This window comes from Nelumbo lutea, chromosome 7 (genome assembly GCF_056320005.1).
Source record: "Nelumbo lutea isolate HS-2025 chromosome 7, American lotus-T2T, whole genome shotgun sequence".
Taxonomy (NCBI): Eukaryota; Viridiplantae; Streptophyta; class Magnoliopsida; order Proteales; family Nelumbonaceae; genus Nelumbo; species Nelumbo lutea.
The window spans coordinates 6,461,819-6,477,865 of NC_142690.1; the positions used below are offsets into that span (position 1 = coordinate 6,461,819).

A 16,047-nucleotide genomic window follows, 5' to 3' on the forward strand; every position below is an offset into this window, starting at 1 on the left:
TTGGTCGTAGCACTAAGAAACATTGTTTTGAGTGATCACAATTCAAGGATGGTAGTGTAGAAGTGCTATTCTGATCACAATTCAGTTTGAGGTGTGTACCTGCAGTGCATGTTCATAGGCTGTGTGAGAATTAACATTCCAGAAGGTAGCCAAATATACTAAGGTGCTTCTTTCTGATGAGTAAAGATCTTGACAATTAAAGCCTCGCTTCTCATAACCTGTTAAGGAATTAGGAGTGCTTGCAGAATACTGTGCAACTCATCATAGAAGGGTGCAAGAACTTTCTGACCTGCTGTAATCTTGTAGAACTGAATAAGGTAGCATGTGATCTATAGAACCTGGGAAGTGTTGGTTTCTTGGAAAGTTTCTGAACTTTTATCAGAATTTTTTCACTGCTGTTGGCCTCGGAATTTGAAGACTCGATGTACCAGGTGTGTCCTCTTCCTCCTCTCCTTTGTTCATTACCAGTATGGACAACATAAGTTTTCCTATCTCAATTACTCCTCTTGATGGTCTTAATTACTTAGAATGATCAAAAGGAGTTAAGCTATTCATTGGAGGGAGATGCAAATTTGGGTTACATAGATAGTGTTATTGTAGAACCTAAAAAGGTCTATAACATGCTATTTAGCCATCATTAAGGAAGAACTTCATGCGAGTAGACACTGCAAGGGAGATATGGAAAAAAGCCAAGGCCACTTATTTTGAACAGAAACACCATGCTAGAGTATACCAATTACAAGTAGAACCATCCACTTGTTAAAAAAAGGAGAGAAGAGTCTATCTGCTTATTTTTTATCCCTCACTTCTATGTGGAGGGTGGGCTTTTTCTCAATGATTTGGTTGCTCCATTGTGACCCGGGTGACCTAGGTCACAATGGTGGGAACCTCATGCACTGCGCTTCCCTTTTTTGTAGATTGAAAATGTGAGGAAGATGCCAAATCCCACAAGACATTACTGTGTCAGCAAAGAGTCTATGCTTTCCTTGCCGGACCCGAATCCTTGTATGAACCAATAAGGCTCCAACTCCTAAGCTGCAAGGAATTACCTGACATATAGGATGTGTATGCTCTTATATAGTAGGTGCAAAGACAAGTTATGGTGTATTCATTGTTAGAAGTCTATACGCATTAGGAAACATGTTAGGACTTGGTTGGCTAGCTAACGAAGTTTTTCAAGAAGCTAAAAGGGAAGAAGTTCAACTCTATCAATGTTGCTTCTTAGGAGCCCTAGTCTGCTGTCACTACTACAGTTACTTCCTAGGATCATTTGATAGGTTCTATACCTAGGGAGGATCTACTTAGTACGATAAAAGATAACCAGGCCATTGCATTGGATTTGTCCTTTGTTCCTCCTGAGTCTCCTTGGAGTATTGATTCTAGGGTCTCAAACTATATGACTAGTAAGCCTAATTTATTTTCTGCCTATATTTTTTTATCTAGATAGAGACAAAGTGAGACTAGCTGATGATTTGTTTTTCATCATTGGTGGTCAAGGATCAGTCTCTCTCCCTATTGGTCCAAATTTGTCTCATATATTTTTTTTACCAATAACAGAAATTGTAATGGTACATATAAATTCCCACCATCCCTCATCCTCTTCCTTTTGCAGCCATCTAATCACCAACTCTGAGTCACCCTCAATAGAGAGCTTGTGAATATTAAAGTCCCTTGCTTTCTCTATTCCTTCCATGACAGCAAGTATTTCAGCTCTTAGAGCATCACCTACCCCTATTGGACCGGAGAATAGAGCAATAATTTTTCCTTCCTCAGTTCTGAACACACCTCCAATACCAGATAGTCCTGGGTTGCCTTCACTGCTACCATCAAAATTCAACTTAATGAACCCTCTTAAAGGTGGGGACCACTGAATTCTATAAGTCACCTTAAGAGGAGCAGAATTAGCAATTTCCTTCCACTTCCTCATCAGCTCACCTGCTGGAATGTCCTTAAAAAGCTTCAAGGTCTTCACCTAATGAACCACTCTGATGGATATGGCTTCTATCATTGCCTCCCTACTCCTTTCTCTTTCCATGAATATTATTTGATTAATTTGTCTTCTATATTCATTTTCCCAAATTACCTATTAATCTTCTATCTATTAGTAGCATTACCAATCCTTTGAACTGTTGTGTAACTTTTTATCCTAATTCCTGTGTCTTTCAGGATTTGACCTTCAGGAGGATAATTGGTCGATTGCATGATGGATGGCCTATACACATAGGAAAGTGGAGTATTGTCTGATAGCATCTAAGTCTAGTGATTTTTTGAATTTATCATCAAGTCTTTGTAATAAAGATAAATTCATCTTGTGGCAATGTCATCTTAGTCGTCTATCCTTTGAGTCCTTGAAAGTATTGTTTTTATAGTTATTCAAGTCAATTCACGTGTCCTCTCTGCAGTGTTAAAAATGTCAATTTAGTAAGAATTGTAGAACCAGTTTTTCTCCAAATAATAAAAGATTTATGTCTCCTTTTCATATTATTCATTAGGATGTGTGAGGTCCTGCTTCTAATATTGCTAGGGGTGATTATTGATACTTTATTAACTTTATTGATGGGTACTCGTGCTATATATGGATATATCCTATTTGGTTTAGAGAGGAAGTATCTTTAAAAAAAGCGATTCAAGATTTGATTTTTATGCAATTTCATGTTGAAATGCAAATATTCCAGTCTGATAATACAAAAGAATACCTTATGGGACATTTAAAGAAATTTCTTGTCTCTTGTGGTTTTATCCATCACAATTCATGCACGATACCAAAAAAAGTGATGTTGTAGAAAGAAAGAATCGGCGTTTGCTTAAAGTTGCTTGTAATCTAATGCTTTTTGTGCATGTTCCTAAGAGGTTTTGAGCTGATACTATGTTGACTACTGCTTATTTGATTAATCAAATGGCCTCTTGTATCTTGCAATATTAAGCCTCACGTCAACTGTTATTTTGCTAGTCTCCGTTGTGGAAAATTAGACCCTAAGGCCCCATTTGGCCATTCACTTTCAGGGAAGTTTCTTTCTTGGGTAAATGCACTTACTTGGGTAAGTGTGTCCTGGGAAATACTTACCCAACTAAGTGCATTTACCCATGTTCTTTTATTTCCCAGGTAAATAAGAAAATGACTGTTTTATATCAATAAAAATCCATTATTAAAAGGGGCAATTTTGTCCCATCCAGTTTTGGCAACTTTCTCTCCAGGTGGGAATTTCCCACCTGGGAGATGGGTATCAGTTATCTGGGTGAGTGATACCTAGGGAAAATAAATTTTCCATGGACCCCACATAAATCTGAAAAAAGAACATGGGTATCTTGGTCAAGGGGAACCAAAATCCCATTGACCAACTTTCCCCCTTCTTAAAAAAAAAAAAAAAAGAATGGGCCCTAAGTTTATTTCTTGTGTTTTTTTGGATACCTCTCTATCCAAAAAAGGTATAGGTGTTTTGACCCTATGTCCTATAATGTTTTGTTTCCATGGTTGTATTCTTTTTTGAGAGCCAATCCTTTTTTGCCTCTCCTCAAGGGGAGAATGCTATATTAGAGGAGAGGCAAGTCCATCTTCCTATGCCTATTCCAGTTTTTGTGCCTCTACGAGTCTACTCACATCATCAGAAGGATCATCATAGTTTATAAAATATGAATAGACTGGAGGCTGTGCAAAAAACACCAATTGATACTTAGGAAACAAATCCACAAGTTACATGTACCACTGTTCCTGTTGACGTTCCTTCTGATGTTAAGTCAACTAGAAAAAAGGGAACAGTAAACCAAGAAGAAAATAGGAAGAAGAAAGAGAGAAAGCACCAAGATTAACGTGATTCAGCTCAATAGCCTGCATCCATAGGAAGAGGGAAAATATCCACTATGAGAGTAGGAGACATTCATAAGCTCAAAAGTGTAGAGAAGAGGATGTTTCTTCCAAGAACAATTATGTGTTGTTGAAATGCTTGTTGTGTCTGGATTCAAGTAGTGTCCCTTAACTGTTCTTCTATGATTTCGTCCCACCATAAATTTCTTATTGTTTTCTTATACATGTATATCACTTCTGCTGTCTATTAAAGGGAAAACCAAAAGAGAGAGAGAGAGAGAGAGAGAGAGAGAGAGAGAGAGAGAGAGAGAGAGTGACAAAATTTTTACTCTATTAGATTTACAAAACTGAGTTATGATCAATAACAAACTATTGCAGGCCACTTTTTGCAAGTAGCCTACTGAGCATCATAAATACTCTGCTGGATCAAACGCGGCAGTATGAAATGCGTGTTATAGGATGCCAAACACTTTTTGACTTTGTTAATAGTCAGGTAGATGTGATTAACTATTTCTCTCTTATTCAGTTGGCCTTTCTTGTTCCATACTTGGTGTATTAAACGCACGAAAGTCCTGCATTGGGGATTACTTCTTGTCAAGCTTGCAGGTTTCTTCCTATAGGAGACTTTACACTTATTTCATGTTACTGAATTGTGACAGATGGATGGTACTTACATGTTCAACTTAGAAGGCCTGATTCCAAAAATCTGTCAGATAGCCCAAGAAATAGGGGATGATGAGGGAACATGCCAACTGCGTGCAGCTGGGCTGCAAGCCCTATCTTCAATGGTATGCATTGTTATTGTAATTGTAGATTTCCCATACTTGTTCATGAGTTATGTCTATCATATTATTTCATCTTTGTTGGATTATGTAATTCCCTCTCTTTTCCTTTGCTTATTTTAATTGTAAAGCCTCTCTTTTTCATCTTTGTGTGTGTGTGCATGCATGTATGTATGTACTTATGCAAAAAGGTAAAAATGAAAAGCAGTTATTTATTTGCTGAAATCACCCTACTAATTTAGTATAATCATGATAGTCTGATTGCACAATTGAAGTGCTACAAGAAGCAACAAAATTAGAGAAATCAGGGTGTAGCCATGTAGGGTAAATGGTGACAGCTCTTAACAGTATGGTGTTAGGTCATTGGTGTGGAAAATGGATAAAATAGGATAGCTTTCTTAACAGTGGACGAACAGCAGTAAACAAGAAGAAGGGAAGGGAGAGAGAAGGGAGAAGGTAGAAGAGAAGAAAGAAGATTGGCGAACTCAAACTTCTGTCTGGCGGTGTCAAATTACATTAATATTTATAGGGTGACCATAATTAAAAGGAAAACGATCCTTGTGCCCCTGCTGAGATTAAAGTACAAGAACAGTAATAAAACAACTACTTTAAATAGACCAAACAGACCCTAACTAGCAGAATAAGAGTATAAATATAAAATAAATTATTTCAACACTCCCCCTCAAGTTGGGACATAGATGTCAATCATGCCCAACTTGTCACACAAATTATTATGCTGCACATGATGAAGGCCCTTAGTGAAGATATCCGCAAGTTGTTCTTTTGAGCTGACATATGGAGTGCACACTTCTCCACTCACAAGTTTTTCTCTAATAAAATGCTTGTCCACTTCGATGTGTTTTGTTCTACCATGGAGGATTGGATTAGCATCAATGTTGATAGCAGCTTTGTTGTCACAATAGAGTGACATGGGGTTGTTAACTGCAAAACCCAGTTCACCTAACTGGTTTTTTATCCACATGATTTCAGCAACTCCATGAGACATAGCTCTGTATTCCGCTTCAACAGTGGACCTAGCCACCACACTTGGCTTCTTATTTCTCCAGGTGACTAAGTTTTCTCTCACAAAGGTACAATACCCATTGGTAAACTTTTTGTCATTGATTGCCCCTACCTAATTAGCATGTGTATACACTTCAACCTTCAAATGCCCATATTTTTGGAATAGCAAATTGGCTCCTAGGAACGTCTTGAGGTATCTAAGGATCCTTTTTGTAGTTTGAAAGTGAGTTATCTTAGGATTATGCATGAACTGACTAAGGACACCCACTGCATAGGCAATACCAGGCCTAGTCATAGACAAATATAAGAGTCTCCCTACAAGTGTTTGGAACTTCTTCACATCTTTCAAAGACTCCCCTTGACTGTCTTCTAGCAGATGGTTAGGTTCAATGGGTGAATCAATTGGCTTCACCCCTAACTTTCTTGTATCCTCTAATATATCTGGTACATATTTCCTTTGGGAAATAAAGATACCCTTTTGAGAGTGGGTGACTTCAATTCCCAGGAAATAACGTAAGGTTCCTAGATCTTTCACCTCGAATTGGGTGGATAAGAATTTCTTCAACTTCTGTATTTCAGTCTTCCAATCTCCTATGACCACTATGTCATCAACATACATAATTAGAGTTGCAATTTTTCCTTAACCTTTCTTCACAAATAGAGTATGACTTGATTGGCATTGTTTGAACCCCACCTGGTGAACGGCTAAGTGAAACTTACTAAACCAGGCTCGAGGTGATTGTTTCAACCCATATAATGTTTTTTTTTAAACTTGTGCACCTTTTTCTCACTACCTTTGGCACAAAAACCTAGAGGTTGAGTCATGTACACCTCCTCCTCTAGGTCACCATTCAAGAATGCATTCTTAATGTCAAGTGGTGAAGTTCCCAGTCGAGATTAGCTGCCAATGAAAGGAGGATCCTGATAGAATTCGTCTTGGCTACTAGAGCAAAGGTCTCTACATAGTCTACTCCATATACCTGTATAAACCCTTTTTCCACCAATCTGGCTTTGTACCTTTCTACCGTACCATCATCCTTATGCTTTACTGTGAACACCCACTTGCATCCCATTGGTTCCTTACCTTTTGGAAGATCCACTAATTCCCAGGTGCCATTTTTGTGCAATGCATTAACTTCTTCCTTCATTGCATTTGTCCATCCAGGTTTGGATAAAGCTTCTACTACATTCTTAGGAACAAAAACACTGTCAACAGAGGAAAGGAACACATAATATGAAGGTGAAATATGATGATAGGACACAAAGTGAGAGATAGGATGATTAGTAGTACAAGATCTAACACCCTTTCTCTTAGCAATAGGAACATCAAGATCATCAATAGAAGGGGGATGGGATCAATATCAAGAGGTATAGGCATATCAGTGGGGACAAGTGTACTTGACTGATGATGAGGATCTGCCTCTGGAGAGTCTGGTGATGTTGGTTGCATAGTTTCAGGTTCCACGGCTCTTGAAATCTACTGGCTCTTATGTCGGCGAAGAAAAACATCAAAATGGAGGAGGATCAGGAAGAGGAGGTAATTGAGCCTAAGTGTGTTTCTCCTCAACCTTATTCTCCTCCTAAGGAGAAACAAAAAAAAATGTTGACTCTCAAAGAAGGATACATCTATGGAGACATAGTACTTGCATGAAGCAGGGTCATAGCAATGGTAATTGAGATAAGGGGTAGCCAGGGAAAACACAGGGAATGGCATGAGAGTTGAGCTTACCACGAGTAGGGGACAAGTCATGAACAAAGCAATGGCACCCAAAGACACACATTGGAATAGGGGACAGGGGAGCCGTAGGAAACAACAGTTAACGTGGGGCCTTATACTCTAGTAACCGAGATGGTATATGGTTGATGATATATGCAACACACATAACAACATCCATCCAAAATCGTTTCGGAAAATTGAAACATTCATATGGAGTAATAAACCACAAGCTACTTCGAGGTGATGACGGTTTTTTCTTTTAGCGACACCATTTTGCTAGTGTTTCCTAGCTTAAGAGCTCCAATGAAGAGATCCACACGAAGCAAAGAACTCTGTGAGATCACTATGGAAGTACTCTTTTGCATTGTTTGACTAGAAAATATGAATCTTAGTTTGGAATTGAGTAAAAATCATGCATTGAAAATATCTCACAATCTTTGGAACTTCATCTCTAAATCGCATAGGATAAACCCAAGTATATGTAGAGTAGTCATCAATCAAAGTAATGAAATACTTATATCCAGTCTCAGAAGATAAGAGTAATAGAGCCCCAAACATCAGAATAGACAATATGAAGCGGAAATTCAAATCTTTTATTTCTTAAAGGAAAATAACTTCTACAATGTTTGCTCAATTGAGATGTCTGACACTATAGCTCACTAATTGATAAAGACTTAAATAACTTTGGAAACCTAAGTTTTAATGACTTAAAAGAAAGATGACCAAGATGACTATGTCATAAGTAGGCGTGACTCTCACTAGATGAACTTAGAACTCTGTAGCCACAAGACCAGCTTTATTCTCCAACACGTAGAGATCATCCACCATGCTTCCTCTATCAATTGTCTTCCCTGAGGCCAAATACCGAAACACACACAAAGAAGGATAGAAGGTAACTGAACAATTCAAGGAGTGAGTAATACTGCTAATGGAAAGTAAATTGATAGGTAAAATTTAGGAACATGCAACACACTAGAGAGGGTAAGACCAAGTGGAAGAGATATGGTTCATTGGCCAGCTATGGTGGAGAATGATCCATCAGCCAATCTCACCTTATCTCTCTCCCAGAGAGGAGGTTGTATGCCTAAAATAAAGTTGACTTACCAGTCATGTGGTTTGAGGCTCTAGAGTCAATTATCCAAGGGGAATCAGAAGTATGAGATGACACATGGAAAGTAGTGATAGTGTTACCTGATGTAGATGCAAAGGAGGTAGGAGTAAGGCCAAAATCCATTTGGCGAAGTGTCCTACCATATAATTCCAAATGATCACGAAAGGAGTTGATAATCTCTTCCTTGTGGTTAGAACTAGGGGCCTGCTCTTGAGGTACCATGGGACTAGTCTCTTGAGATGCCACATTTGTTGAGTTATATATCTTCTTATTCTGTTGGGTTGGCTTCTTACTCTGATCAGATTCTGATTTCTTACTCAATTCCTGAGCCCATTTAGGCTTCCCATGGAGGTCCCAACATGTGTCTCTAGTGTGACTGGTCTTCTGATAGTGAGTGCACTAAAGTTTGTCTTTGTCATCCACTCTCTTTTGTGAATCACCCTTCTAAAAAGAGCCTCCGACATTTGAATTTGTACCTCCTCGGACGTCTAGAGCAACCGGCTCCCCTTCTGCACAATTCATCACACTTCTTTTGCTCTCTTCAGATTGAACTAAGGCATAAACTTCCCGAATTGAAGGTAAACCTTTACTTCCCAAGATCTGTACCCTAATAGACTCATATGTAAGATTCGACTCCAAAAGAAAAGCAAATACTTGTTGCTGGGAAACACGTGACTTGTAGGCCCTTGCATCTTCATCACACTTCCAATTCACATTTTGGAAATGATACAGTTCCTTCAGTATTGATGTCAGATCTGAGTAGTACACTGAGAGACTTCTCTCCCCTTGCTTGCAAGTGGAAGATTCTTGCAGTTTGTGAATAAACCCTAGTTGTTTCTAGGTCAAAGTAGAGAAGAAGAAAGAAGAAAGAAAAGAGAAAGAAGAAGAAGGAGAGGAGAAGAGTGTTCAGCCAGACTAGAAGAGAGGATGTACAAAAGTACCTCTCCTAGCCGACCCACTTGACTTTTATTCATGAAAAACTTGAGTTACAAGAAAGACAATTTTGTCCCTCATAGAAGATGGGACACATAACTTAAACTCAGATACACTAGACATTTCACTTTCAATAAGATACACCAAAATGACCAAAATACCCCTAACTCGAGCATTCTAACACTCCCCCTCAAGCTGGAGAGTATATATCATATAATCCCAACTTGTTACAAATGTAATCTATTCTTCCCCGAGACAATTCTTTTGTGAAGATATCTGCCCACTAATTTCCTGAGCTCACATGAGATGTAGTTATTACCCCACTTATCACTTTCTCTCTCACAAAGTGACAATCCACCTCAATATGTTTAGTTCTTTCATGGAAGACGGGATTGGATGAGATGTGAACAGCAACTTGGTTATCACAGTATAGTTTCATGCTGCTTCTTGCTCTTCCAAGTTACAAGATTGCCACCCAGGAAGGTACAATACCCTGTGGTTGACCTCTTGTCTGATATAGAGCCAGCCCAATCAGCATCTGTATACCCTACTATCTCAAGAGGTCCTCCTTTTTGTATTACAAACACGACCTGGAGCACCCTTTAGGTACCTAACAATTCTCAGAACAGCTTCCTAGTGAGGAACCCAGGGATATTGCATAAACTGACTCACCACACTCACAACAAATGATATATCTGGTCGAGTAATGGTTAGGTAGTTGAACTTTCCCACCAACCTTCTGTATCTTCCAGGATCATCAAACTCTTCACCTGTATCCACACTTAACTTGGCATTGAGTTCCATAGGAGTCTCTGCTGGTTTAGAACCTAAAAACCCTGTTTCTTCAAGTAGATCAAGAACATATTTCCTCTGACATAGGTTGATCCCCTGTTTTGACCTCGCAACTTCTATTCCTAAGAAATACTTTAGCTTCCCCAGATCTTTCGTATTGAAGTGGTCCTGTAAGAATTTTTTTAGCCTGTCAATCCATTGTTGTCACTTCCAGTTATGACAATATCATCCACATACACGACTAGCAAGATGTTTCCATCTTTCGAGTTATAGCTAAACACGGAATGATCAACCTGACACTGTTTCATCCCAAAAGCCTTCACCACTTCACTGAACCTACCGAACCATGCACGAGGAGATTGTTTCAGTCCATAGATTGCCTTTTTGAGCCTGCACACCTTACTAGCCTCCCCCTGAGCAACAAACCACGGTGGTTGCTCCATATACACCTCCTCAACAAGATCACCATGTAGGAAGGCATTTTTTATGTCAAGTTGTAGGAGAGGCCAATCATACGTAGTAGCCAATGAGATCAACACCCGAACTGAACCAATTTTAGCCACAAGAGAGAATGTCTCCATATAGTCCACACACCATATAACTGAGAATAGCCCTTGGCCACTAACCGTGCCTTCAATAATTCCACATTGCCATCAGGAAGATGCTTCATTGTATAGACCCATTTACACCCAACACACCACTACTGAAATTACTCAGTCATTTCATCGAACACTTGTTCTGCAAACTGTAGAACTGATTACACACAAGGTCTAGGGGTTCACTTATAAGCATTTAAAAACATAGATATGTCAGCCACCACAACACAATCAACACCACACCACTGCTGTCGTGGACATCAGCAGTCTACCACTCTTCTTTCAGCACACATGTGAGCAAGAAAACACAAAAAAAAAGACTGATATGTGTATCAGTTTCACCCAGCACCACAACAACTAACTTTCGAAGCATACAAAAAATCAGCATTCACAGTCCATTTCTGAACACACGACAGCAGTGTCCATACCTGTATACGACCAGCCCTCTTCGTACATTGAATAGAGGGTCTAGTATACCACTTCAACGACCACCATAGCACCGGCCAGAGGCATTCTCAACTTGGGCCCTCAAAACGACAACTCCTTTTCAGCCCTTTATCGAGTCTTCAATCAGATCAGCTGTAGGATGTGAAGCTGGCGGCAAACCCAGGAAGAAGACAGCAGCAAGAAAACGAACACCTGACCTTAATGCTCTAATACCATGTGAATAAACCCTAGTTGTTTCTAGGTCAAAGTAGAGATGAAGAAAGAAGAAAGAAAAGAGAAAGAAGAAGGAGAGGAGAAGAGTGTTCAACCAGACTAAAAGAGAGGATGTACAAAAGTACTTCTCCTAGCTGATCCACTTGACTTTTATTCATGAAAAACTTGAGTTACAAGAAAGACAATTTTGTCCCTCATAGAAGATGGGACACATAACTTAAACTCAGATACAATAGACATTTCACTTTCAATAAGATACACCAGAATGACCAAAATACCCCTGACTCGAGCATTCTAACACAGTTGATATATCTTGGCATAGTGCCTCTGCTCCGAATAGGTAGATTTCGCTTGTTCCCATATTTCACAAGCTGTTTAAGCCCACATGAGTGTTTTCCTTACTTGTGGCTGCATGGAAACCAAGAGCCATGACATCACTATACTATTTGCTTGGTTCCACTTGTCATATTTAGCAGTTCCAGTCTTAGGTTCCTTCACTTTACCAATATATCCTATTTTCCCCCTAGCAGTAATGTAGAGTTTAATTCCTCTAGACCATTCAAGGTAGTTCAGTTCATCAAAGGGAATTACAGCCATGGGAAAACTCATATCCATCCCTCCACTCATTCTGTTTTGACCTCCTGAAACCCCAGAAGTTGCAGAATTCTCAGAGGATATGGTTAAGGACACTATTTAGTTTCAACACACAACTTAGGATCCCTCTTGACACCAAAACAAATCCTAGAAGCACTCCAAATAAGCAGTCCACGTGCACACAGTTCGGGTTGGACACAAACTGAACACAGACCAGCACCAATTCTCAAAAAAAAAAAAAGGTTTAGATTGATTTCAGACTTGTACGGAATTAACCGTTCCAGCCTACCAAGCTTCCAAGAGTGTCTATGTGCATTAACCACCAGAGAGATCCTCAGAATGTTGTAGTCACACCAAAACTGGGAAATAACAGGTCATCCATGACCTACAGGCATCCCTTTCACGGGTACAGGATCGCACGATCCAAGAAAAGAGGTCTAAATCTCACAATTTTTTCTGACATCATTCAGCAGACCAGCTTCATTGAGTTTTTTCTTGGCCCACGACCAAGATAAGAGAAGAAAAAGGAGAAGACTTGTATCAGTTGTAGGTCAGTTTTTCTGTTCTCAGTCTGGAGAAGACAGCAAAATGAAGGGGAAGACCTTGTTTGATTTGCTCTCAAATCCAGTAGAGTTGCTCTTGAAAGAATGGTAGGATCCATCTAATGGACGCCATAAAGGTTGCGGAATGGGTGGGCGAATTTCAAAAATTTCCTACCTTCTCTCAACTGGGAATCATATTCCCTAAATTTAGAATACAATATTCGAGGATCCTACTTGAACCATAATCAAACCAGATCTGTACCAAAAGATAAATGGGAGGAATATACCTGATCCGGAGAAGCAGTATCTCCCAAAGTTGGTGTTCACGCCCAAAGAATGCTCCAAGATCCGTTCCTGCTGAAGATGACACAGCTGTGAATGGAACAGAACCAGCAGGGTGCGTCCTACACATTGGATCCTTCACAAGAATCCTCTGGAAGTACTAAACACTGAATCCTTTTCAGTCTTTCTTGCAAGACTGATGTCAAGAACAGATTTCTTGACTTTCTTCTCTACAAAGATCTAATCTTGCAAAGGCAGATGGCGGCGGCAGGAGGAGGATTTCCAAAAAAAAAAAAGGCTGAACTGCTTTTTCTGTTTTTCTGGAGAGTATGAATCAGATCAGATCTGAATTTGCAGGAGGTATCCTATACCTCTTCAAGGTGGTTCGAAATCTCCTCCTTTCTTCTTGATTAAGAAACCTCCTTTTTAGGAGTTATCCCAATCCAAATCAGTATTTGGATAGGGGATAATCTTAATCCTTTTCTGCAGATGGAGTTAGCTTACTCCTGATCTTATCAGGAGGTTACCAGATTCAAATCTAATTTGAATTTGGTCTCTAAGAGTGGATAAGGCTAAAAGGCCCAATCCTTTTACTAACTTTAATCTCAAATTCGCCCCATGGATGGGTGATCATATCAGCCCACCTCGAAATGGGCTTTTGGCCCATTAAGTGTTCAGTGTCTAATTACTTTTCAATCTGCTGCCCAGTTGGGCTTCTTTGTATGGCGTGGGACCCAAGCATTGATCTACACACCAGCCACATGGGTTCGGCCCAGCCTTTAATACAAGGCCCAGCCGAATTCACTGAAAAACTCAATGAACCCCTTGAGTCCATCATATGGACCCTATGGGCCCAACACTTACATTAAGTGGTCCCTGGGCCAAGCCATCTTATAAAAACCCAGGGACTGTGGGCAGGTGCAAGATTAGCCCATCAGGTATGATCCTCAATGGTCTTACACTTAACCTCTCAGCCCTTAATGATCAAGCACTGCCCGACAAGAGAGGACCTCTCCCTCGGCTGCAAGGTATAGTGCCGCACTCTCCTCTCACATGGATCCCGGGAATTAAAACCATTTGCAAACAATTCGAAACCGTACATATATATAAAAATATATTAATTTTGCAAAACAAAATTCCAACGATTGAAATCAACTGCCCGCAGTTTGGTTTCCATCAGAGAGAGTGCATTCCCGATCATTACCCTTTGTCCGACAAAGTGGCTGATTCTGTCACTATGATCACCCACTCAGATGAATTCTCAAACTGCCCCAACATACCCAGGTTTTGATCCCCGCTAAGGATCTCACTGAATGGCATATCAAAGGCAGCCTGATCCAACACCTAGTGAAATGTCATAATCGAGTCTAGGGGTTAGGTGTAACTTTCCAGTTTTGCCCATCTATCTCCAAGGTCCAGGGCAATACTGGAAATCTGGTCCGGTTCAAGGATTCAAGTAATCCCATACTGCATGTGCCTCGAGTCTTACCCTGATGGCTGAGACAGGCCATCCCAACACTTGGTGGCACACCAGTATCAGCCTTGGCAGGATAAATCTCCCCAGACTTATCCAACGGCTGTGAACATTTAAAACTAACATGAGTCTCTATAAATGTCCAGTTTTAGGGTTTTACACAGAATTAAACCAAACAACATGAATCAAACATGCACTTTGTTTATTTCCACTAAATAACAAAAGTACATCAAATCAGATTGAAGCTAAGGGCATACAAAACTGTCTAACAGCTCTGATACCATCTTAGCAGTGGACGAACAGCAGTAAACAAGAAGAAGAAGGGGAGGGAGAGAGAAGGGAGATGGTAGAAAAGAAAGAAGATTGGCGAACTCAAACTTCTGTCTGGTGGTGCCAGATTACATTAATATTTACTGATAAGTACGGACAGGCCCAATGCAGATTTCTGATTTCCACTGCAGAGCTATAAACATTCAAAATGTCAACAACCCACACTCTATGCACCAACACCCACCCGTGAATTGGCATCAAGTCCGAGCTGGCACCTACCCCTACAGTACTTTGAGCCTACAAATTCTGACCCTGGGCTGAACCGTCTTTCTCCCTAATATTTATAGGGCGACAATAATTAAAAGGGAAAAGACCCTTGTGCCCCTAATTAGATTAAAGTACAAGAACAGTAATAAAAGAACTACTTTAAATAGACCAAACAGACCCTAACTAAGCAGAATAAGAATCTAAATATAAAATAAACTATTTCAACAAGCTTAATTAAGGATAAGATTAGGACTTAAGGATCAGAGTTAAGAGTTTGAGAAACTGAGTTACAGTTTTGGCTTCATTAATTCTAAAAACAGAAATGGCATGATCATTCTTAGGTATTCAGGATTGGTGGGTTACAGAAATGCAGTGAGAGAAGTGACACTATCTCTTTTGTGGGGATTACATCTTTCTGTCCTTGGTACTTGTGGGTCTCATTGTTGAGGGAAATTCAGATTGTAATAGGTTGAATGGACAGAATTATAGGACCATGGATGCTAAGTTACTGTATTGGAGCGTTGGGCTTTGAGCCTTGGGCTTTCATCCTTGGACTAGACCAGGAAGTTTAGCTCTCAAAGATGTTCTATCACCAACTGGACTCAAAAACTCTTAGTTTTTTTTTTTTTTTAATTTTTAAATATTTATTAGCAATGACCTAATAGACCTCTAAGTTGTTAATCAGAAAATAAATAAATAACCAGATGAAAAGGTCATTGCCAAATGTTGATCCCAGCTATCTGGGGTCTTGGGAGGGCTGGACTGGATACAGTCCTAACCTTTGGCTTTTTTTGCACAAAGTGCCCGCTCTCAGACTCGAACCCTCTTTCTCATGCTTGACAGCCTGAGGTTTTACCATTACACCAAGTAATGGCCCTTAAATAAATAGTTGAAAGAGAGAATAATTCCTAAATTCTTCGCTTTGTACAATTGAATACTTGTTAAAATCCCAATTGATCTCTGTTACTCTCCACTGATATTCAATGCAATCAAATGTGGTTTCTTTCAATGCATTCATACACTACAGAGACCTGAAACCTATAGGATTCTGTTAGTTATGTTGCGCTTATATGATTTTTTATATATTAGTTAATTTTTTCTGAAAATACTCGATTTGATTTTTTTATTTTTTATTTTGGAAAAGGTGAAGTAATATTTATTGAAAAAGAAATACACACAAGAGGCTGAGATCAGTCCCTGAA

General features: G+C 39.6%; 1 protein-coding gene across 8 annotated transcripts in view; it reads left to right on the forward strand.

Moving 5' to 3' along the window:
- Positions 1–16,047, forward strand: part of LOC148844857 (protein SEMI-ROLLED LEAF 2-like) — a 208,966-nt gene that overhangs the window by 51,451 nt on the left and 141,468 nt on the right. For all 8 annotated transcript variants that reach the window (XR_016101990.1, XR_016101992.1, XR_016101993.1 and 5 more), the window contains 2 exons: positions 4,181–4,295; positions 4,462–4,590. Coding sequence is in view for 4 of the 8 variants with exons in the window: in XM_088953713.1 (XP_088809839.1) it covers positions 4,181–4,295; positions 4,462–4,590 (244 nt within the window). In the remaining 4 variants the exon portion in view is untranslated. The remainder of the gene's footprint in view (positions 1–4,180; positions 4,296–4,461; positions 4,591–16,047) is intronic.